This window comes from Brassica napus, unplaced genomic scaffold (assembly GCF_020379485.1).
Source record: "Brassica napus cultivar Da-Ae unplaced genomic scaffold, Da-Ae ScsIHWf_912;HRSCAF=1292, whole genome shotgun sequence".
Classification (NCBI taxonomy): Eukaryota; Viridiplantae; Streptophyta; class Magnoliopsida; order Brassicales; family Brassicaceae; genus Brassica; species Brassica napus.
In genome coordinates, this window is record NW_026016949.1 from 1 (window position 1) to 23,513 (window position 23,513).

At 42.1% G+C, this 23,513-nt stretch overlaps 1 protein-coding gene across 1 annotated transcript; it reads right to left on the reverse strand.

Moving 5' to 3' along the window:
* Positions 1–16,717: 16,717 nt before the first annotated feature.
* On the reverse strand, positions 16,718–23,471 carry LOC125606627 (the record flags this gene model as incomplete). The annotated part of the gene is made up of 3 exons (XM_048775542.1): positions 16,718–17,150; positions 22,803–22,854; positions 23,303–23,471. Coding segments are annotated over 3 exons (654 nt in total), but the record flags the coding sequence as incomplete, so codon positions are not given.
* Between the last annotated feature and the right edge of the window lie 42 nt (positions 23,472–23,513).

Below are 23,513 nucleotides of genomic sequence, written 5' to 3' on the forward strand. Positions count from 1 at the left end.
AAATCGATAGGAGTTAGGGATGAAGAAGCTATCCCACTTTCAAATCAGGTGATACCAGTTTTCCTGTTTGGGAATATGACAGCTTCTTTGTCATTCTAATCAAAACCAGGATGAATCGCGATGTAAGAAGCTTGATTTTGACATAAAATAGTGGGGGAATCACCAGGAAGCTGAATAAATCTCATAGGAGTTAGGATGAAGAAGCTTATCCCACTTTCAAATCAGGTGATCCCAGTTTTCCTGTTTGGGAATATGACAGCTTCTTTGTCATTCTAATCAAACCAGGATGAATCGCGATGTAAGAAGCTTGATTTTGATACATAAAGTAGTGGAGAATCACCAGGAAGTGAATAAATCTCAGGAGTTAGGATGAAGAAGCTATCCCACTTTCAAATCAGGTGATCCCAGTTTTCTGTTTGGGAATATGACAGCTTCTTTGTCATTCTAATCAAACCAGGATGAATCGCGATGTAAGAAGCTTGATTTTGAGAACATAAAGTAGTGGAGAATCACCAGGAAGCTGAATAAATCTCATAGGAGTTAGGATGAAGAAGCTATCCCACTTTCAAATCAGGTGATCCCAGTTTTCCTGTTTGGGAATATGACAGCTTCTTTGTCATTCTAATCAAAACCAGGATGAATCGCGATGTATGTAAGAAGCTTGATTTTGATACATAAAGTAGTGGAGAATCACCAGGAAGCTGAATAAATCTCATAGGAGTTAGGATGAAGAAGCTATCCCACTTTCAAATCAGGTGATCCCAGTTTTCCTGTTTGGGAATATGACAGCTTCTTTGTCATTCTAATCAAACCAGGATGAATCGCGATGTAAGAAGCTTGATTTTGATACATAAAGTAGTGGAGAATCACCAGGAATGAATAAATCTCATAGGAGTTAGGATGAAGAAGCTATCCCACTTTCAAATCAGGTGATCCCAGTTTTCCTGTTTGGGAATATGACAGCTTCTTTGTCATTCTAATCAAACCAGGATGAATCGCGATGTAAGAAGCTTGATTTTGATATAAAGTAGTGGAGAATCACCAGGAAGTGAATAAATCTCATAGGAGTTAGGATGAAGAAGCTATCCCACTTTCAAATCAGGTGATCCCAGTTTTCCTGTTTGGGAATATGACAGCTTCTTTGTCATTCTAATCAAACCAGGATGAATCGCGATGTAAGAAGCTTGATTTGATACATAAAGTAGTGGAGAATCACCAGGAAGCTGAATAAATCTCATAGGAGTTAGGATGAAGAAGCTATCCCACTTTCAAATCAGGTGATCCCAGTTTTCCTGTTTGGGAATATGACAGCTTCTTTGTCATTCTAATCAAACCAGGATGAATCGCGATGTAAGAAGCTTGATTTTGATACATAAAGTAGTGGAGAATCACCAGGAAGCTGAATAAATCTCATAGGAGTTAGGATGAAGAAGCTATCCCACTTTCAAATCAGGTGATCCCAGTTTTCCTGTTTGGGAATATGACAGCTTCTTGTCATTCTAATCAAACCAGGATGAATCGCGATGTAAGAAGCTTGATTTTGATACATAAAGTAGTGGAGAATCACCAGGAAGCTGAATAAATCTCATAGGAGTTAGGATGAAGAAGCTATCCCACTTTCAAATCAGGTGATCCCAGTTTTCCTGTTTGGGAATATGACAGCTTCTTTGTCATTCTAATCAAACCAGGATGAATCGCGATGTAAGAAGCTTGATTTTGATACATAAAGTAGTGGAGAATCACCAGGAAGCTGAATAAATCTCATAGGAGTTAGGATGAAGAAGCTATCCCACTTTCAAATCAGGTGATCCCAGTTTTCCTGTTTGGGAATATGACAGCTTCTTTGTCATTCTAATCAAACCAGGATGAATCGCGATGTAAGAAGCTTGATTTTGATACATAAAGTAGTGGAGAATCACCAGGAAGTCGAATAAATCTCATAGGAGTTAGGATGAAGAAGCTATCCCACTTTCAAATCAGGTGATCCCAGTTTTCCTGTTTGGGAATATGACAGCTTCTTTGTCATTCTAATCAAACCAGGATGAATCGCGATGTAAGAAGCTTGATTTTGATACATAAAGTAGTGGAGAATCACCAGGAAGCTGAATAAATCTCATAGGAGTTAGGATGAAGAAGCTATCCCACTTTCAAATCAGGTGATCCCAGTTTTCCTGTTTGGGAATATGACAGCTTCTTTGTCATTCTAATCAAACCAGGATGAATCGCGATGTAAGAAGCTTGATTTTGATACATAAAGTAGTGGAGAATCACCAGGAAGCTGAATAAATCTCATAGGAGTTAGGATGAAGAAGCTATCCCACTTTCAAATCAGGTGATCCCAGTTTTCCTGTTTGGGAATATGACAGCTTCTTTGTCATTCTAATCAAACCAGGATGAATCGCGATGTAAGAAGCTTGATTTTGATACATAAAGTAGTGGAGAATCACCAGGAAGCTGAATAAATCTCATAGGAGTTAGGATGAAGAAGCTATCCCACTTTCAAATCAGGTGATCCCAGTTTTCCTGTTTGGGAATATGACAGCTTCTTTGTCATTCTAATCAAACCAGGATGAATCGCGATGTAAGAAGCTTGATTTTGATACATAAAGTAGTGGAGAATCACCAGGAAGCTGAATAAATCTCATAGGAGTTAGGATGAAGAAGCTATCCCACTTTCAAATCAGGTGATCCCAGTTTTCCTGTTTGGGAATATGACAGCTTCTTTGTCATTCTAATCAAACCAGGATGAATCGCGATGTAAGAAGCTTGATTTTGATACATAAAGTAGTGGAGAATCACCAGGAAGCTGAATAAATCTCATAGGAGTTAGGATGAAGAAGCTATCCCACTTTCAAATCAGGTGATCCCAGTTTTCCTGTTTGGGAATATGACAGCTTCTTTGTCATTCTAATCAAACCAGGATGAATCGCGATGTAAGAAGCTTGATTTTGATACATAAAGTAGTGGAGAATCACCAGGAAGCTGAATAAATCTCATAGGAGTTAGGATGAAGAAGCTATCCCACTTTCAAATCAGGTGATCCCAGTTTTCCTGTTTGGGAATATGACAGCTTCTTTGTCATTCTAATCAAACCAGGATGAATCGCGATGTAAGAAGCTTGATTTTGATACATAAAGTAGTGGAGAATCACCAGGAAGCTGAATAAATCTCATAGGAGTTAGGATGAAGAAGCTATCCCACTTTCAAATCAGGTGATCCCAGTTTTCCTGTTTGGGAATATGACAGCTTCTTTGTCATTCTAATCAAACCAGGATGAATCGCGATGTAAGAAGCTTGATTTTGATACATAAAGTAGTGGAGAATCACCAGGAAGCTGAATAAATCTCATAGGAGTTAGGATGAAGAAGCTATCCCACTTTCAAATCAGGTGATCCCAGTTTTCCTGTTTGGGAATATGACAGCTTCTTTGTCATTCTAATCAAACCAGGATGAATCGCGATGTAAGAAGCTTGATTTTGATACATAAAGTAGTGGAGAATCACCAGGAAGCTGAATAAATCTCATAGGAGTTAGGATGAAGAAGCTATCCCACTTTCAAATCAGGTGATCCCAGTTTTCCTGTTTGGGAATATGACAGCTTCTTTGTCATTCTAATCAAACCAGGATGAATCGCGATGTAAGAAGCTTGATTTTGATACATAAAGTAGTGGAGAATCACCAGGAAGCTGAATAAATCTCATAGGAGTTAGGATGAAGAAGCTATCCCACTTTCAAATCAGGTGATCCCAGTTTTCCTGTTTGGGAATATGACAGCTTCTTTGTCATTCTAATCAAACCAGGATGAATCGCGATGTAAGAAGCTTGATTTTGATACATAAAGTAGTGGAGAATCACCAGGAAGCTGAATAAATCTCATAGGAGTTAGGATGAAGAAGCTATCCCACTTTCAAATCAGGTGATCCCAGTTTTCCTGTTTGGGAATATGACAGCTTCTTTGTCATTCTAATCAAACCAGGATGAATCGCGATGTAAGAAGCTTGATTTTGATACATAAAGTAGTGGAGAATCACCAGGAAGTCGAATAAATCTCATAGGAGTTAGGATGAAGAAGCTATCCCACTTTCAAATCAGGTGATCCCAGTTTTCCTGTTTGGGAATATGACAGCTTCTTTGTCATTCTAATCAAACCAGGATGAATCGCGATGTAAGAAGCTTGATTTTGATACATAAAGTAGTGGAGAATCACCAGGAAGCTGAATAAATCTCATAGGAGTTAGGATGAAGAAGCTATCCCACTTTCAAATCAGGTGATCCCAGTTTTCCTGTTTGGGAATATGACAGCTTCTTTGTCATTCTAATCAAACCAGGATGAATCGCGATGTAAGAAGCTTGATTTTGATACATAAAGTAGTGGAGAATCACCAGGAAGCTGAATAAATCTCATAGGAGTTAGGATGAAGAAGCTATCCCACTTTCAAATCAGGTGATCCCAGTTTTCCTGTTTGGGAATATGACAGCTTCTTTGTCATTCTAATCAAACCAGGATGAATCGCGATGTAAGAAGCTTGATTTTGATACATAAAGTAGTGGAGAATCACCAGGAAGCTGAATAAATCTCATAGGAGTTAGGATGAAGAAGCTATCCCACTTTCAAATCAGGTGATCCCAGTTTTCCTGTTTGGGAATATGACAGCTTCTTTGTCATTCTAATCAAACCAGGATGAATCGCGATGTAAGAAGCTTGATTTTGAAACATAAAGTAGTGGAAAATCACCAGGAAGCTGAATAAGTCTCATAGGAGTTAGGATGAAGAAGCTATCCCACTTTCAAATCAGGTGATCCCAGTTTTCCTGTTTGGGAATATGACAGCTTCTTTGTCATTCTAATCAAACCAGTATGAATCGCGATGTAAGAAGCTTGATTTTGATACATAAAGTAGTGGAGAATCACCAGGAAGCTGAATAAATCTCATAGGAGTTAGGATGAAGAAGCTATCCCATTCAAATCAGGTGATCCCAGTTTTCCTGTTTGGGAATATGACAGCTTCTTTGTCATTCTAATCAAACCAGGATGAATCGCGATGTAAGAAGCTTGATTTTGATACATAAAGTAGTGGAGAATCACCAGGAAGCTGAATAAATCTCATAGGAGTTAGGATGAAGAAGCTATCCCACTTTCAAATCAGGTGATCCCAGTTTTCCTGTTTGGGAATATGACAGCTTATTTGTCATTCTAATCAAACCAGGATGAATCGCGATGTAAGAAGCTTGATTTTGAAACATAAAGTAGTGGAGAATCACCAGGAAGCTGAATAAGTCTCATAGGAGTTAGGATGAAGAAGCTATCCCACTTTCAAATCAGGTGATCCCAGTTTTCCTGTTTGGGAATATGACAGCTTCTTTGTCATTCTAATCAAACCAGGATGAATCGCGATGTAAGAAGCTTGATTTTGATACATAAAGTAGTGGAGAATCACCAGGAAGCTGAATAAATCTCATAGGAGTTAGGATGAAGAAGCTATCCCATTTTCAAATCAGGTGATCCCAGTTTTCCTGTTTGGGAATATGACAGCTTCTTTGTCATTCTAATCAACCAGTATGAATCGCGATATAAGAAGCTTGATTTTGATACATAAAGTAGTGGAGAATCACCAGGAAGCTGAATAAATCTCATAGGAGTTAGGATGAAGAAGCTATCCCACTTTCAAATCAGGTGATCCCAGTTTTCCTGTTTGGGAATATGACAGCTTATTTGTCATTCTAATCAAACCAGGATGAATCGCGATGTAAGAAGCTTGATTTTGAAACATAAAGTAGTGGAGAATCACCAGGAAGCTGAATAAATCTCATAGGAGTTAGGATGAAGAAGCTATCCCACTTTCAAATCAGGTGATCCCAGTTTTCCTGTTTGGGAATATGACAGCTTCTTTGTCATTCTAATCAAACCAGGATGAATCGCGATGTAAGAAGCTTGATTTTGAAACAAAAAGTAGTGGAGAATCACCAGGAAGCTGAATAAATCTCATAGGAGTTAAGATGAAGAAGCTATTCCACTTTCAAATCAGGTGATCCCAGTTTTCCTGTTGGGAATATGACAGCTTCTTTGTCATTCTAATCAAACCAGGATGAATCGCAATGTAAGAAGCTTGATTTTGATACATAAAGTAGTGGAGAATCACCAGGAAGTCGAATAAATCTCATAGGAGTTAGTGTGAGATTTTCAGAGCACAGGCTGTGTGTGGGCGTGATGAATCAACCTCCACAGGTTGGGACTGAGTCTTGTGTCAACAATGGAAGAGAATAAAAGAGAGACTGATGGAAGAATAAGAATGGCGTGAGATTAAGAGACTTTGAGTGAGAGATTGAGAGATTAGAGAGACTGAGAGATTAAGTAACCAGAGAATAGAGATTTGGAGATTCAAAGTAACCAAAGACTAGGAAGGAGAAGGGGAAATCCCCCTTACTCTCTTAGAGAGTTTACAATTCGCCCATAAAGGGTCTTTAAATAGAAAACAGGTTGCAAACTCATAAAACCCTAAGTTAAGGATAAGAAATGGACAGTTGAGGTAGCCTGGTTTGAAATGGACGTTCTGGATCAGGTCTTGGGTTGTTTGTAGCTGGTTGTATGCTCCTGATTGGATGTGGGAATGCTTGGCTAGAAATACTCCACACTGCCTTATGTATCTGTCCATATCTTTGTCCAGATACATAGCCAGCCTTTGTCTCTTTCTTTCCAGCAACATCCAGCCTGTCTTGGACTATCATAAGCCAATCAGAACCGTGTGCCAGCTCCCTTAGATTCCCATTGCACACAGCATCTTCTTGATGCTCTTTTGATACCATTACTCAACCCGGACCTTGCACATACTTCTCAGACCGTACCCTTGTGCCCTATTTTTGCACAAACACCAAATGTCTTCAGATGGTTGAGAAAAGATGTTTCGGGTCGATCTCATCCGTACCGGTCCGTACAGTCCGTACTATGATTTTAGAGAGTTGAACAGGTATTGAGAGATTTAGAGAAAGATTAAAGTGAGCTGAGATGATTTATGAAATGTAGAAGAGAAACATGATGAACTAGAGAGAGAATCTGACAAAACTCGTGTTAATCATTAATCAAGACAGAGTTTACAATATATAGAGAGAGACATTAGGGTATTCAGAAGCTCTAAGCATGTGTGGTCAAGGATAAGGTTGCTTTAATTCAAATGTAAACCAATGAGGAAGATCACACGCTTATGGCATCTTTTGGTGAGACTCCTTTTGCCTTTACAGCCTGTGCCAGACTGTCAGGATAAGCCGCGGTCACTCTATCCATCCAAACGGTCTTATCTCCTAAAGTAAAACCCCTTTGGCCGTTTAACCCTTTCACCCGGGTAACTTTCCTCTTGGTCGAGTTATGGATCGACCCGGACAGTACGGACGGTACGGCCGGTACGGCCTCTTGTACGGCCTGGTCGATCCCTAACCTTCCTTCCCTTTGCCTTCACATTCTCACATCCTCAACTCCTTAAGCCATCTCCCCATGTACTGAACAACTCATTTTAACACTCCCCCTCAAGCTTAACTTAGTAACTTAGTTAAGCTTGGAACCACCATGAGATCTTCCTCATTAAAAACCTCACCAAGGAAAACCCATTGGGACAAAACCTTGATGAGGGAAAAAGAGTGAAGACCTCATGGCAAAGGGGATCAGCTCCTTTGGGAAAGATCTATGAGCCCCAATCTGGTATGAATGGACTCCATAGTCTTTTGTCTTGCGGCCTTGGTGAACACATCCGCAAGTTGATCCTCACTCCTTGTGTAGCATGGCAAGATCACTCCCAAGACAATCATCTGCCTCACCTTGTGACAATCAACTTCAATGTGCTTGGTTCTCTCATGGAAGACTGAGTTGGTCGCAATGTGTATAGCCGCTTGATTATCACAATGCATAGTCATTGGAGTTCCCTGCTCTATCTCCAAGTGCTTCAAGATTCCTTTGATCCATACCAACTCATTGGTAAGCTTCAGCATTGCTCTATACTCAGCTTCAGCGCTTGAACAAGACACCACCTTCTGCTTCTTACTCTTCCAAGTCACCAAGTTGCCTCCAATGAATGTACAATAGCCGGTGGTTGATCTCCTGTCTGCTCTATCTCCAGCCCAATCCGCATCACAGTATCCCACCACTTCAGTGCTCTTGTTGCATCCCATCCACACTCCAAGGCTTGTCGTCCCATTCAGATATAAGAGAAGTCTCTCCACCATGCGCCAGTGATGATCCTTTGGGACTTGCATATGCTGGCTCACTTGGTTCACCGCAAAGCATATGTCTGGTCGTGTGATTGTAAGGTAGATGAGCTTCCCTACTAGCTTCCTGTACAGCTTTGGATCATGAAAGGCCTTGCTATCTTCAACCTCCCCCTCACGTGGAACCTTGTATCCATCTTCAAGAGGCATCTTTGCTGTCTTGTCTCCTTGTATACCTGCATCTTTCAAAAGATCAAGTGTATACTTCCTTTGGGAAATGAACAATCCTTCCTTAGATCTACACAACTCAATTCCAAGGAAGTATTTCATTTCCCCTAAGTCTTTGATTTCAAACACAGATTTCAAAAACTCCTTTGTGGCTTTTATACCAGCCTTATCACTACCTGTTATGATAATGTCATCAACATATACGAGTAGACAGATGATACCTGAAGGTGTAGTGAGGGTGAAGAGGGTGTGATCCAACTCTGACTTCTTGAACCCACGGCCATTCAGAGTAGTACTCAGCTTGTTGTACCATGCTCTAGGTGATTGCTTCAACCCATAGATTGCCTTCTTGAGTCTCAATACATTCCCTGGTTTCACAAGATGTTCAAGACCCGGTGGTGGATGCATGTACACTTCATCTTCTAGTTCTCCCTGAAGAAATGCATTCTTCACATCCATCTGCCAAAGCTCCCACTCAAGGTTCACAGCAAGAGACAATACAATTCTTATTGTATGTAGCTTGGCAACAGGGGCAAAGGTATCAATGTAGTCTTCCCCATATGTTTGAGTGTATCCTCTAGCCACCAGTCTTGTCTTCTTTCTGTCAATGGTTCCATCAGGTAGATACTTAATGGTGAATATCCACTTGCTGGTTACTGCCTTCTTTCCTTTTGGCAACTCACTTTCAAACCAAGTGTCATTCTTTATCATGGCATTTGCCTCATCTCCAACAGATTCCTTCCAATCTTGATGTAGCATTGCCTCTTCATATGATCTTGGTACACTACTTTCATCTAGGCTCATCATGAATGCGCAATGCTCCTTTGGATAACAGGCAAATGAACACACAGCTTGAGAAGGATGCTCCACAGCCTGGGCATTGTAGTACACTCTCGTGTTTACCCAGTTGGAAGCATCTCTCTTCAGCCATGTGCTTCTCCTTAATGGTACCTCAGCTGGTGCTTGCTCTGGTGCTTCTACTTCAGTAGCTTCCACTCCTCCTTGTTCTGGTAGCTCATTAGGTTCTTCACTACTTGGTTCAGCTCCACCTTGATCAGGATGATCCGCAAAATCTTGATTCTCATCCGGCTCAATTCCATTCCCTCCCTCATGATCAAGGTGAGATGGTTCTTCAGCTTCTTGTCTTTCAGATGACTGATTCTCTGTCGACTCCTGGGACATTCCAATTCCAAGACCTTCTAGTATCTGTCTCATGCTTGTAGCTTTATCTGAAGGTTGTGAAAGATCCTCCAGCTCTTTCCAATCTTTATCTTCATAGTAGCTCTTCTCTTCAAAGAACTTGACATCTCTTGATACAAGAACTCTCCTTGACTCAGGAACAAAGCACTTGTATCCCTTCTGTGTGGTTGAGTATCCTATCATCATAGCTTTGATACTCTTTGCTTCCAGCTTGTTTCTCATCTCTCCCGGGATAAGAACATAGCTTATACACCCAAACACTCTTAGGTGATCTAGGACTGGCTTGCTGTTGTTGAGAACTTCATAAGGAGCTTTATCTTCCAGGATCTTGGTTGGGATCCTATTGATTAGGTAGCAAGCCGTGATCACAGCATCACTCCAGAATCTCTTTGGCACTCTCATCTGGAACATCATTGATCTAGCCACTTCCATAAGATGTCTGTTCTTTCTCTCAGCCACTCCATTTTGTTGAGCTGTATAAGGGTAACTCGTTTGGTGAAGTATCCCATGTTGAGCTAGATGGTTCTTGAATGCATGGCCAGTATACTCTCCACCATTATCAGACCTGAAAATCTTAATCTTGGCATTATACTGGTTAGAAACATATGATTGAAAGTTTCTAAATGCATCTAGAACCCTATGATAGTTTTATAGGATTTATGTGAGAGTTTAAGGAAGATTTGTGAAGAGATTAGAGAAGAACTAGGTTGAACCGTGAGAGAGAGAGAGAGATTGACAAAGAGAATAATAGAGAACTCTTTTCCCTTGAATGATTTGTTTATGGGAACAACCCATTTATAGAATTCATACAGCAAGATGTCGACATTAAGGAAACAATAAACAAAGAAGTTAAGACAGAGGAGAGATGGGCAAAGTGGTCCTGGATAGTGACAGGTCCTAACGGGTGGGAAGACTTTGAATCCTTAACCAGACCCGTGACCTGCACTCTCAACGGTTCCCCACTTCCCTTAGGCGATTCCAAACATTCTTCTTGCCTTCTTCTCTTCTACATCAGTCACTCTTATGTCTTGCACTCCAAGTTAGGGTTGTCTTGTACGGACAGACTTGTCTAGCAAGGTAAGTTGAGTGATTGCTTGATCCGGATGTAATTGTTCCCCTCTTGCTTCTTACTTCATTCTCCTCTCTTTATTGCTTCATGTCAACACTCCCCCTCAAGCTTGACAGTGGTGATTGTCAAGCTTGGAAACCATGAAGCATTCCCTCATTAAAACCTTTACTTGGAAAAACCACTTGGGATAAAAACCAAGCAAAGGAAAAAGAGTAGAATACTCCATGGTGAGGGGATTATTGACATGGGAGGTTTATGAGTCCAAGTCTTGGAAGAATGGACTCACAAACTTTGCTACTGGCCGCCTTGGTGAAGATGTCAGCCAGCTGATCCTCACTTCTTGTATAACATGGGAGAATCACTTGCTGCTCTACTGCTTGTCTTACCTTGTGGCAGTCCACTTCTATGTGTTTTGTCCTCTCATGGAAGACTGAGTTGGATGCAATGTGTATTGCGGCTTGGTTGTCACAATGCATGGTCATGGGAGTTTTGATCTCAATTCCCAAGTCGCCTAGAAGCCCTTTTATCCAGATAAGCTCACTGGTTAGCTTCCTCATTGATCTGTACTCTGCTTCTGCACTAGAGCAAGACACTACCTTCTGTTTCTTGCTCTTCCAAGTGACCAGATTTCCTCCAATGAATGTACAATAGCCGGTGGTTGATCTTCTGTCTATTCTGTCCCCAGCCCAATCTGCATCACAGTATCCTATCACCTCAGTGTTCTTGTTGCAAGCCATCCATACACCCTGACCTGGTGCCTCTCTCAAGTATCTTAGTATCCTCTCCACCATGTTCCAGTGATGAACCTTGGGAGTTTGCATATGTTGGCTTACTTGATTAACTGCAAAGCACACATCTGGCCGAGTGATGGTTAGATAGATCAGCTTCCCAACCATCCGTCTATATTGTTTGACATCTTCAAATGGAGTATCTTCATACTCCCCCTCTCGCAATACCTTGTAACCTTCTTCAAGTGGTGTCTTGGCTTGTCTTCCTCCAAGATCTCCTGCCTCCTTTAAGATGTCCAGGGTATACTTTCTTTGGGACATGAACAATCCTTCCTTTGATCTGCACATCTCAATGCCGAGGAAGTACTTCAGTTCTCCTAGGTCTTTGATATCAAATGCGGCTTTAAGAAAGGTCTTGGTTGAACTGATCCCCTCCTTGTCACAACCAGTGATGATGATATCATCCACATAGACTAGAATCACAACAATCCCTTGCTTGCTGGTGAGAGTGAAGAGTGTGTGATCCGCTTGAGACTTCACAAAGCCTCTCCCATTCAGTGTAGTGCTCAGCTTGTGATACCAAGCTCTTGGTGATTGTTTCAAACCATATATGGCTTTTCTGAGTCTGAGTACATTCCCTGGTTTCACCATCTCTTCCATTCCCGGCGGTGGTCTCATATATACCTCATCTTCTAGTTCACCTTGCAAGAAGGCATTCTTCACATCCATTTGCCAAAGATCCCACTCTTGATTTACTGCCAATGAAAGGATAATCCGGATTGTGTGAAGCTTGGCCACTGGTGCAAAGGTGTCTAGATAGTCTTCTCCATAAACTTGTGTGTATCCTCTTGCTACCAATCTGGTCTTTTTCTTTCTGGCTTTCCATTTGCAAGATACTTGATAGTGTGTATGAGTCTGCTGGTCACGGCTTTCTTTCCTTTTGGAAGCTCTGTCTCATACCAGGTGTTGTTCCTCTCCATGGCTCCCATTTCATCATTCACTGATTCCCTCCATTCATCATCTTCCATAGCTTCTGCATATGTTCTTGGTATCCATTCCTGATCCAATGAGCCCACAAAGGCTTGATGTTCTTCTGGATAGTGAGCTAGGGAGCACACGCCACTGGGTGGGTGAGCTACTGCCTCTGCATTGAAGTAGACTCTGGTGTTGTTCCAGTTTGAAGCCGGCTTCTTGATCCTAGTACTTCTCCTAAGTACTGGCTGATCATTTTCATTCTGAGTGCCTTCTCCACCTTCCAAGTTCTGATTCTGATCCTCCACTTCCTCCTCTTGGTCATGGTGCTCTTCTTGATCATGAACTTCCTCAGATACAGGTGGTTCACCCTGATTTCCCCCCTCAGGATCAAGGGGAGCAGCTTCTTGGATCTCAACTTCATCTGTAGTTGTCTCGGTTTGCTCTTCAGACCGGCTTGATCCTCCCACATTATCTGATCCTGCTTGTCCCGGCTCTTCCATAGGTAAGCTGACCCCAAGTCTCCTCATGACTTGTCTGAGATTGGCTGCTCTATCTGATGCGGATTGAGACAAGTTCTCCAGCTCATTCCAATCCTTGTTGTTGTAGTACCCTCTGGTTTCTACAAACTTCACATCTCTAGATACCAAGACTCTCCTAGTCTCTGGTTCATAGCACTTATAGCCCTTCTGGTTTGGTGAATACCCAATGAACATAGCTCTTGTGCTCTTAGCCTCCAGTTTGTTCCTCAGTTCTCCTGGTTTCAAAACAAAACAAAGGCACCCAAACACACGCATATGATCAATAGATGGTTTAGCTTTGTTCAATACCTCAAATGGAGAGCAGTCTTGTAGAACTCTGGTAGGAATGCGGTTGATCAGGTAGCATGCAGTTAGGACCGCATCACCCCAAAAGCTCTTTGGGACACTAGTATGGAACATCATGCTCCTAGTGACCTCCATGAGATGCCTGTTCTTCCTCTCGGCCACACCATTTTGTTGGGGAGTGTATGGACAGCTGGTTTGATGAATCACACCTTGTTTGGCTAGATGAGCTTTGAATGCATTGCTGGTGTACTCTCCTCCATTATCTGATCTCAAAATCTTAACTTTGGCATTATAATGGTTAGAGACATATGTTTCAAAGTTTATAAATGCATCTAAGACCCTATCCTTTGATTGTAAGAGAGTGATCCATGTGTACTTGGATTTCTCATCAATAAAGGTCACAAAATACTTGTGATGTTCTCTAGAAAGACATGGAGCTGTCCATACATCCGAGTGGATTAAATCAAAGCAGTGTTCATAGATTGTACTAGACTTGGGAAATACAGTTTTGCAATGTTTTCCTAAGATACAAGCTTCACAATCTTGCTGGAATGAAATACTAGGCAACATGATGTTCAAGGCACGAGAATGAGGATGTCCTAATCTAGCATGCCACATTACATCTTTAGGGAAATTAAAACTTGAATTGAAAGCAACAGATAGATCGGATGCAAGCTTAGTGTCTTCTAGCAAGTACAGGTTTCCCTTGCTCACACCTTTGCCAAGCAACCTACATGAGTCAATATCCTGAAAGTAGACATCATCAGGCGTAAATATAACATTGCAATTCAAGTCATTGGTCACCCTTTTCACAGATAATAGATTAGAAGTGAAACTAGGCATGTAGAAAGCTTTGGATTCTTTCTCAAATAATTTAAGTTCCCCTATGCCTTTAATTGGAACCTTGTTACCATCAGCTATCATAACATTTCCTACTGCAGGAGTGATATTTTTAATCAAATTTAAATCACTAATCATGTGATGAGAGGCTCCTGAGTCTATGACTAAGGGTTTAACTCTATCAGATTCATGAGCAACTTGAAACGCCGTGAATAAACTCCTAGGCAATTGATATGATGCACTAAGGGAGGAACCAAGAGTTTTACCAGACTCCTTGAGAGCTTTGATGAGTGCCTCAATGTCAGATTTCTTGATGGACTCATCCTGGTTTCCCTTGCCCTCATGAGTGCGGTAGGCCGTGGAAGCTTCTCCTACATCACCTGAGTAGTTTGCCCGACCATCAGTCTTGAACTTAGCCGGTTTGAGGTGTGGGTGAAGTATCCAGCACTTGTCCTTGCCGTGACCCTTCCTCTTGCAATGATCACACACCCACACTTTCTTTTCCTCCGGCTTGTAGTACCCTTTGTTGGCTACTCCGGCAGGTTTGCTCTCGGCTCCTTCAGCTTGATTGGCCATCACTAGCTCTCCCTTTCTCTTAAAGAGACCCACTGAGCCGTGCTCCTTCTGAATCTCAGCACACACTTCATCTAGAGATGGAAGCTCCTTGTTCCTCAGTATGTGCCTAATAAGGTCATCATACCCTGGGTTGAGAGTGAGCAGCAAGGCAAAGACCTTATCTTGCTCCCTTCTTTCATGTAGAACATCCGGATCAACTGTTGCGGGTCTGAGCATCTCTAGCTCAGCCCATAGAGACCGGAACTTCCCAAAATGAGCATCAAAGTCTGTGTCCTCTTGACTTAGAGAATTGATTGCTCCTTTTACTTCATACACCTTGCTGATGTTGGATTTGTTGGCATACACCTTCTTGAGAGTATCCCACAGCTCCTTGGAAGTTTCACAGAATGCATAAGCCTCTTGGAGAGAAGGGGCGAGGCTATTCTGGATGATAGACAACACCATGAGGTCCTCCTGACCTTTCTTCTTATCCCCAGCATCCGCAACCACCACTTCTTTGCCATCCTCTCCTAGGACAGTCTTCTTGGTGGGGCGGCCTTCTTCAACAATCTCCCAAAGACCTCTGCCTCCGAGAGCTGTTTTGGCAAGTCTTGCCCATGTCAGGTAGTTAGGACCCTTGAGAGTAACTGGTATCATTACCATCTTTGGGTTCTCGGAGGTATCCATCAAGAGAGAAAGAGAAACGAAAGTTTTGGATGAACTTTGCTACTTTTGGCAAATTCTGGAAATGAGATTGAAGAACACCTCAAGAACAGGATGAACTTTGCCAAAAATAGAAATAAAACACAGAGAGTTCGCGGAAGAAAAAGAGATTTAGGTCTCAAGAGCACAGCTGCTCTGATACCATGAGAGTTTTATAGGATTTATGTGAGAGTTTAAGGAAGATTTGTGAAGAGATTAGAGAAGAACTAGGTTGAACCGTGAGAGAGAGAGAGAGATTGACAAAGAGAATAATAGAGAACTCTTTTCCCTTGAATGATTTGTTTATGGGAACAACCCATTTATAGAATTCATACAGCAAGATGTCGACATTAAGGAAACAATAAACAAAGAAGTTAAGACAGAGGAGAGATGGGCAAAGTGGTCCTGGATAGTGACAGGTCCTAACGGGTGGGAAGACTTTGAATCCTTAACCAGACCCGTGACCTGCACTCTCAACGGTTCCCCACTTCCCTTAGGCGATTCCAAACATTCTTCTTGCCTTCTTCTCTTCTACATCAGTCACTCTTATGTCTTGCACTCCAAGTTAGGGTTGTCTTGTACGGACAGACTTGTCTAGCAAGGTAAGTTGAGTGATTGCTTGATCCGGATGTAATTGTTCCCCTCTTGCTTCTTACTTCATTCTCCTCTCTTTATTGCTTCATGTCAACACCCTATCCTTTGTTTTAATTAGTGTTATCCAGGTGTATTTGGATTTCTCATCTATGAATGTGACAAAGTATTTGTAATTGTCCCTAGATAAGCATGGAGCAGTCATACATCAGAATGAACAAGATCAAAGCATTTATCATAGATAGTAGTAGATCTCTTGAACACAGTCTTACAATGTTTTCCCAAAATACAAGCTTCACACTCATTATTTTTAAACATGACACCTGGTAACATTAAGCTTAAGGCTCTAACATGTGGATGTCCTAGCCTAGAATGCCACAATGCACCTCTACTTAAACGGAACTCAACAAGCAACTAGAACTAGAAATGATAGAAAGGTCTTCAAGTAAATAAAGGTCTCCTTTGGTTACTCCTCGCCCAATCAACTTACTGCTTTCAATATCCTGAAATTTCACATCATTAGGACTGAAAATAACATTGCATTGAAGATCATTGGTACACCTCTTAACAGATAATAGATTAGAAGTAAACTCAGGCATGTACAAAGCTTAGAATCCTTATTAAACAGTTTCAAGTCTCCTACTCCTCTAATAGGAATTCTATCACCATTTGCAATCATTACATGTCCATGAGCCGGTTCTATGTTCTTTATAAGGCTATCATCACTTATCATATGATGTGAAGCACCTGAATCAATAATCAATGGTTTTATTCCTTGAGCAATAGGATTCCTAGGTGATTCTTTTACCAGTTTCAGTTTATCAATGAGATCAGCAATGTGGATTCATTTCTAGACATCCTATCAGCAGCAAAGGTTGTATATCTATCTGGTTCATTTCCTATTCTATCAAAGTTTCCTAGCAAACTATCACAAGTTCTAGGCAACACATGAGCAGTATAGGAATAACCAAGGGCTTTACCAGACTCTTTAAGGGCTTTGATCAAGGCATCAATGTCTGACTTCTTGATCACCTCATGATCCATGTTCTTCACAGCTCCTTGGTGGTGAGAGGTTAAGGCTCTTCCTTCACTTTCACCCGCAAGACCGGATGAGCCAGCTCCTGATGCGCCAGCTTCACTTGTCTCTGCAGAAAGGTGAGCTCTTCCCTCTCTCTCCTTGTTGAACTTGGCCGGCTTCAAATGGGGGTGTAGGATCCAGCACTGACTCCTCTTGTGTCCCGGCTTCTTGCTGTTGAGATGAGAGAATAAAGAGTTGATATATTGAGAGAGGAAGAGAGTTGGAGTAGACAGTAACTTTGGAGTTTTACTGTGGTAACTTTAGTTTAACCACAGTAACAACTTGGGGAGTTATCTGATGGCATGAGAAGGTAACTTAGTGAAGGGAGAGAGTAAACTCGACCAAAGAGGATAAGGAAGGATAAGGGAGCACTTTGACAGCCTGTATGATGCTGGAAAGGAGAGGATGCTTTTCTACTAGTGCAAGCATGTGAGAAAGCACAGCCAAGTGATTCAAAAGGAGTTCCAGCCTGTCCTTTGACTACACATGCTTATACATTTCGAAATTCCTTGTTGCTCTCTCTTTATATACTTGTAAACCCTCATCAGTATTAATTAATGGAGTTTTGAGTCTCTCTCTCTTAAGTCTCTCTCTTGTTCTTAATCTCCAATCTCTTTAATTCTCAGATTAGACTTAATCACTCTTTAAATCACAAATCTAATATGGTATCAGAGCCAGGTTCCTTTAAAAGGAGAGAGTGATTTCGTTTTTCTAAATGTTCTTGAGTGTTCTTGAGTGTTCTTGAGAGTTCTTGAGATTTTTCAAGAGCTAGATCCTTTAAAAGTCAAGTTTGTGTCTGTTGGTGTTTCTTTTGGAGAGTCAGCTTCAAGGGAGTCCCTTTAGGTGTTTGACAAGGTCAGAAGATGGGTCTAGCTTGTGGTTCAGCAAGGCGTGAAGAGAAGGAAGAGAGAGGGAATGAGTGGGGGTGGTTCTCACAAATGAAAACGACTCTGAAGAGGTGTGGAGTTTGGAGAAACCATGAGAAGGAAGAGTCTTTGAAGGGTAAAGCTGCTGAGAAAGATCAGACAGCAAGAGAAACAAGTGGAAATTGCTTTAGTCTTGAAGAAAGTACACTGCTTGAGAAGATTGAAGATGTTTATGAGAACAAGATCAGTCTTAGGAGAGTGTATGAAGTCAAGAAGGTGATTAGTGGAGGTAAACCAGGAAGAGAAGAGTTCAATAACCATGTGAGGAAGCTACAACATTTGTGGGTTGAACTACAAGGGTTGAGATCCCATGTGGATGGGGATACTACACAAGAGCAAGAGACGGTCTTGAAGCTCTTGGCGAGCATGGAGTCATCATATGGGTGGCTGGTGGAGATGGTTCTAAGAGGGGAACAGCTTCCGGAAATGGAAGAGATTTGTGGGCTTATAAGAAGGGCGTATGAGATAATGAGAGATGATGAGAGGCTAACCATGAGTAGGAGTGAGAGCTCATGGAAGCCAACTGGGAGTAGGAGTGAGAGCTTCCAGAAGCTAACCATGAGTAGGAGTGAGGGCTCATGGAGGCTAACCGGGAGTAGGAGTGAGGGCTTCCGGAAGAAGAGAAGGTGCAGAATGCTATCCAAAGCTTCTATCAACATAGGAAAGGGTAGAAAGAGAGTTGTGGGAGAGTGTTCTTACTCAGCCTACATGGGGGAATCAGTAGAAGACAGTGGGGTGTTAAGAGAGCAGGAGAAAGGGAGTGGAGCTGATGATCGCATCACCAGGAAGGAATGGAGAGTGTTCATGGAACATGTACAAGCCTTAGCAGCAAGCAAGAAGCATGCTATACAATCCGGAGCTTCTAAACCCATGGTGATTGATTCTGGAGCAAGTCATCATATGATCAGTGATAGGAGGCTTATAAGTGAGATCAAGGCTGCAACAGGGAGTGTTAGGATAGCTAATGGTGCTATGATCCCAATAGAAGGAGTGGGAAAGCTCAAACTGTTTGAGAAGGACACGGCTGCCTTCTACATGCCTCAGTTCACTTCAAATCTATTATCTGTGAAGAAAGCTACCATTGATCTTGATTGTCAAGTAGTATTCAGACCTGATGAAGTTGAGTTTCAAGATTTGAAGACTGGGAGAGTCATTGGCAGAGGAGACAGCAAAAATCAGCTATACCACCTCGACTTGGCTAAGACCTCTAATCCCTTTGATTCTATTTGCTTGAGTAGTACTGCTGAGAAGATTGATAGTATTACTTGGCATGCTAGATTAGGACATCCTCATGCTCGTGCCATTGAATTGATAATCCCTAATATGTCATTCAATCACTTGGATTGTGAAGCATGCATATTAGGAAAGCATTGTAGGACTGTTTTCCCAACATCTAAGACTACTTATGAGCATTGCTTTGATCTAGTTCACTCGGATGTGTGGACCGCTCCATGCATGTCTAGAGACAGCCATAAATACTTTGTGACATTCATTGATGAGAAGTCTAAGTATACATGGCTCACATTGCTTCCATCTAAAGATAAGGTGCTAGAAGCGTTTATGAACTTCCAAGCATATGTATCTAATCAATACAATGCTACTGTGAAGGTACTGAGATCAGACAACGGAGGTGAATACATCAGCAATGCCTTCAAGAGTCATCTAGCCAAGCATGGGATTGTGCATCAGACCAGTTGTCCCTACACACCACAGCAGAATGGTGTAGCTGAGAGGAAGAATAGGCACTTGATGGAGGTTGCTAGGTCGATGATGTTTCATGCAAATGGCCCAAAAAGATTTTGGGGAGATGCTGTACAGACTGCTTGCTATCTCATCAACCGGGTCCCAACCAAGATACTGAAGAATCTGTCTCCATTTGAGGTGCTGAATAAGAGCAAGCCTTTTATTGATCACCTACGAGTATTTGGGTGTGTATGCTATGTCATGACTCCAGGAGAACAGAGAAACAAGCTGGAGGCAAAGAGTACTAAGGCTATGTTCATTGGATACTCTATCACTCAGAAGGGATACAAGTGCTATGATCCTGAAGCAAGGAGAGTGATGGTATCTAGAGAAGTGAAGTTTATTGAATCCAAAGGGTATTATGAAGAAAAGGAGTGGGAAAATCTGAAGGATTTGTCTCAAGCTCCATCTGATAGAGCAACAACACTGAGGGTGCTGTTGGAGAAGCTAGGGATAGGGTTATCCCAGGATCAGGAATCTGGAAGAAGAGAGTCTTCCAATCCGACTAGTGAAGCTGAAAGAACAACTCCTCTTGATCATGAGAGGGGGAATGGAACTGAATCTCATGAGCAAGTGCAAAATCAAGAAGATTCAGGCCAGCATAATCAAGAGGTGACACAGGAAGTAGAGAGTGGTGCTCAGTCTAGTGGAGATGGGCAAAGAGAGTCTACTGGCTCAGATGAGAGTGGTACTCAGTCTAGTGGAGATTGGGAAGTGGATCCTGATGGGTCAAATGAGAGTGGTGCTCAATCAAGTGAAGATGGGCAAGAGCCACAAGAAGAACAAGTTCAGGAGCTAAGGAGGAGCACAAGGGTGAAGAGAGATGCTTCCAACTGGGTAAACACGAGAGTGTACTACAATGCCCAGGCTGTGGAGCATCCTTCTCAAGCTATGTGTTCCTTTGCAGAGTTTCCGGACGAGCATACAGCCTTCACAGTAAGCTTGGATGAGAGCTATATTCCAAGGACATATGAAGAAGCTATGGCTTTAAAGGAGTGGAGAGATTCAGTTGCTGATGAGTCCGGAGCCATGATTAAGAATGAAACATGGTATGAGAGTGAGCTGCCTAAAGGGAAGAAGGCAGTGACTAGTAAATGGGTGTTCACAATCAAGTTTCATCCTGATGGAAGAATAGAGAGGCGCAAGTCTAGGTTGGTGGCAAGAGGATTTACTCAGACATATGGTGAGGACTATGTTGAGACCTTTGCTCCTGTGGCTAAACTTCATACTATCAGGATTGTATTATCTTTAGCTGTGAATCTTGAGTGGGATTTGTGGCAAATGGATGTGAAGAATGCATTCCTTCAAGGAGAGTTGGAAGATGAAGTATACATGCATCCACCACCAGGTCTTGAACATCTAGTAAAGAAGGGTAATGTGTTGAGGTTGAGGAAAGCTATCTATGGTCTCAAGCAGTCTCCAAGGGCGTGGTACAACAAGTTGAGTACTACACTGAATGGGAGAGGGTTCAGAAAGTCAGAATTGGATCACACTCTCTTTACCCTAACCACCTCATCTGGTATTGTGGTATTGCTTGTGTATGTGGATGATATCATCATCACAGGCAGTGATAAGGAAGGCATCAAGGCTACAAAGGAGTATCTCAAGGCAAGCTTTGAGATTAAAGACTTGGGGGAAATGAAGTATTTTCTTGGGATTGAGATATGCAGATCAAAGGAAGGATTGTTTATGTCTCAAAGGAAGTATGTGATTGATCTATTGAAGGGAGCAGATGCCTATGGAGGAAAGACAGCCAAGATGCCAATGGAGGATGGTTACAAGGTTCCACGTGAGGGGGAGATTGAGGATAGCAAGCCATTCCATGATCCTAAGCTGTATAGGAAGCTAGTGGGGAAGTTGATTTATCTTACCATTACTAGACCTGATGTGTGCTTTGCGGTGAATCAAGTCAGTCAACACATGCAAGTTCCTAAGGAGCACCACTGGCGGATGGTGGAAAGGATCTTGATGTATCTGAATGGAACTACTGGTCTTGGAGTATGGATGGGATGTAACAAGAGTACTGAGGTTGTAGGCTACTGTGATGCAGATTGGGCTGGTGACCGAGCAGATAGAAGATCAACCACAGGCTATTGTACATTCATTGGTGGTAACTTGGTCACTTGGAAGAGTAAGAAGCAGAAGGTAGTGTCTTGTTCCAGTGCTGAGGCCGAGTATAGAGCAATGCTGAAGCTTACAAATGAGCTAGTGTGGATAAAAGGGATTTTGAAGCATCTGGAGATTATTCAAGCAACGCCAATGACAATGCATTGTGATAATCAAGCAGCTATCCACATTGCATCTAACTCTGTGTTCCATGAGAGAACAAAGCACATTGAGGTTGATTGTCACAAGGTGAGGCAGATGATGATTCTTGGGGTGATTCTACCTTGTTATACTCGGAGTGAGGATCAGTTAGCAGATGTGTTCACAAAGGCAGCAAGGCAAAAGACAATGGAGTCCATACACATCAGGTTAGGACTCATTGATCTCTCGCCTAAGGGCTAGTCTATACACTCTCCTGATCATGTGATCTCTACTCTTTTTCCTCATTAAGGTTTTGTCCCAATGGGTTTTCTTTAATGAGGTTTTAATGAGGGAGATCTCATGGTCCTTCCAAGCTTGACTTGTTCCACATGGTCAAGCTTGAGGGGGAGTGTTGAGATGAGAGAATAAAGAGTTGATATATTGAGAGAGGAAGAGAGTTGGAGTAGACAGTAACTTTGGAGTTTTACTGTGGTAACTTTAGTTTAACCACAGTAACAACTTGGGAAGTTATCTGATGGCATGAGAAGGTAACTTAGTGAAGGGAAGAGAGTAAACTCGACCAAAGAGGATAAGGAAGGATAAGGGAGCACTTTGACAGCCTGTATGATGCTGGAAAGGAGAGGATGCTTTTCTACTAGTGCAAGCATGTGAGAAAGCACAGCCAAGTGATTCAAAAGGAGTTCCAGCCTGTCCTTTGACTACACATGCTTATACATTTCGAAATTCCTTGTTGCTCTCTCTTTATATACTTGTAAACCCTCATCAGTATTAATTAATGGAGTTTTGAGTCTCTCTCTCTTAAGTCTCTCTCTTGTTCTTAATCTCCAATCTCTTTAATTCTCAGATTAGAGTTAATCACTCTTTAAATCATCAAATCTAATACTTGCAATGGTCACAGTTTCCACTGAACTTCCTTTCCTCTCCACGTAAGCAGCCTGTGTGCTTGGATTGCTTCAGCCTTGTTGGACAGAGCCATGTCTCCTTTCCCTCCAAACATTACCAAGTGACCCCTCTTCCTTCTGAATCTGCGCACACACTTCCTCCATAGATGGAAGACTCGGCATCCTCAACATGTGCTTGATCACATCATTGAATGGAGATCTAGTGTCAGCAGCATCCAAACACCTGATCCTGCTCCCTCCTCTCCATGAGTAGCTCTTGATCCGCGGTGCTTGGCCTCAATGATTCCGCTCAGACCACAAGGATCTATACTTGCCCAAATTCTTGGTGAACTCTTCCCATCTTGAACCAGTGTGTTGATGGCCTTCTTAATCTCATACACGCGGTTCAGATTGGTAACGTTCCAATGTTCTTCTGGAGTACTCCCACAGGTGTTTTGAGTCTCGCAGTAGCTGTAGGCCTCCAAGATGCTCTTCAAGGGACCCTTGTACACTGAAAGCACATCAAGTCTTCTTGAATCCACTTCTTCTTCGGCAGCAGCAACTGAATCTCCCACACCTTCAGCTCCTTCTCCGTCTTTAGCCACTGGCTTGGTTGCATCATCCGTGATGTGACTCCACAGCCTAGCCTCCCAATGGCTGTCTTCACCAGCCTTGACACAAACAGGTAGTTACTACCACCCTTCAACGCAACA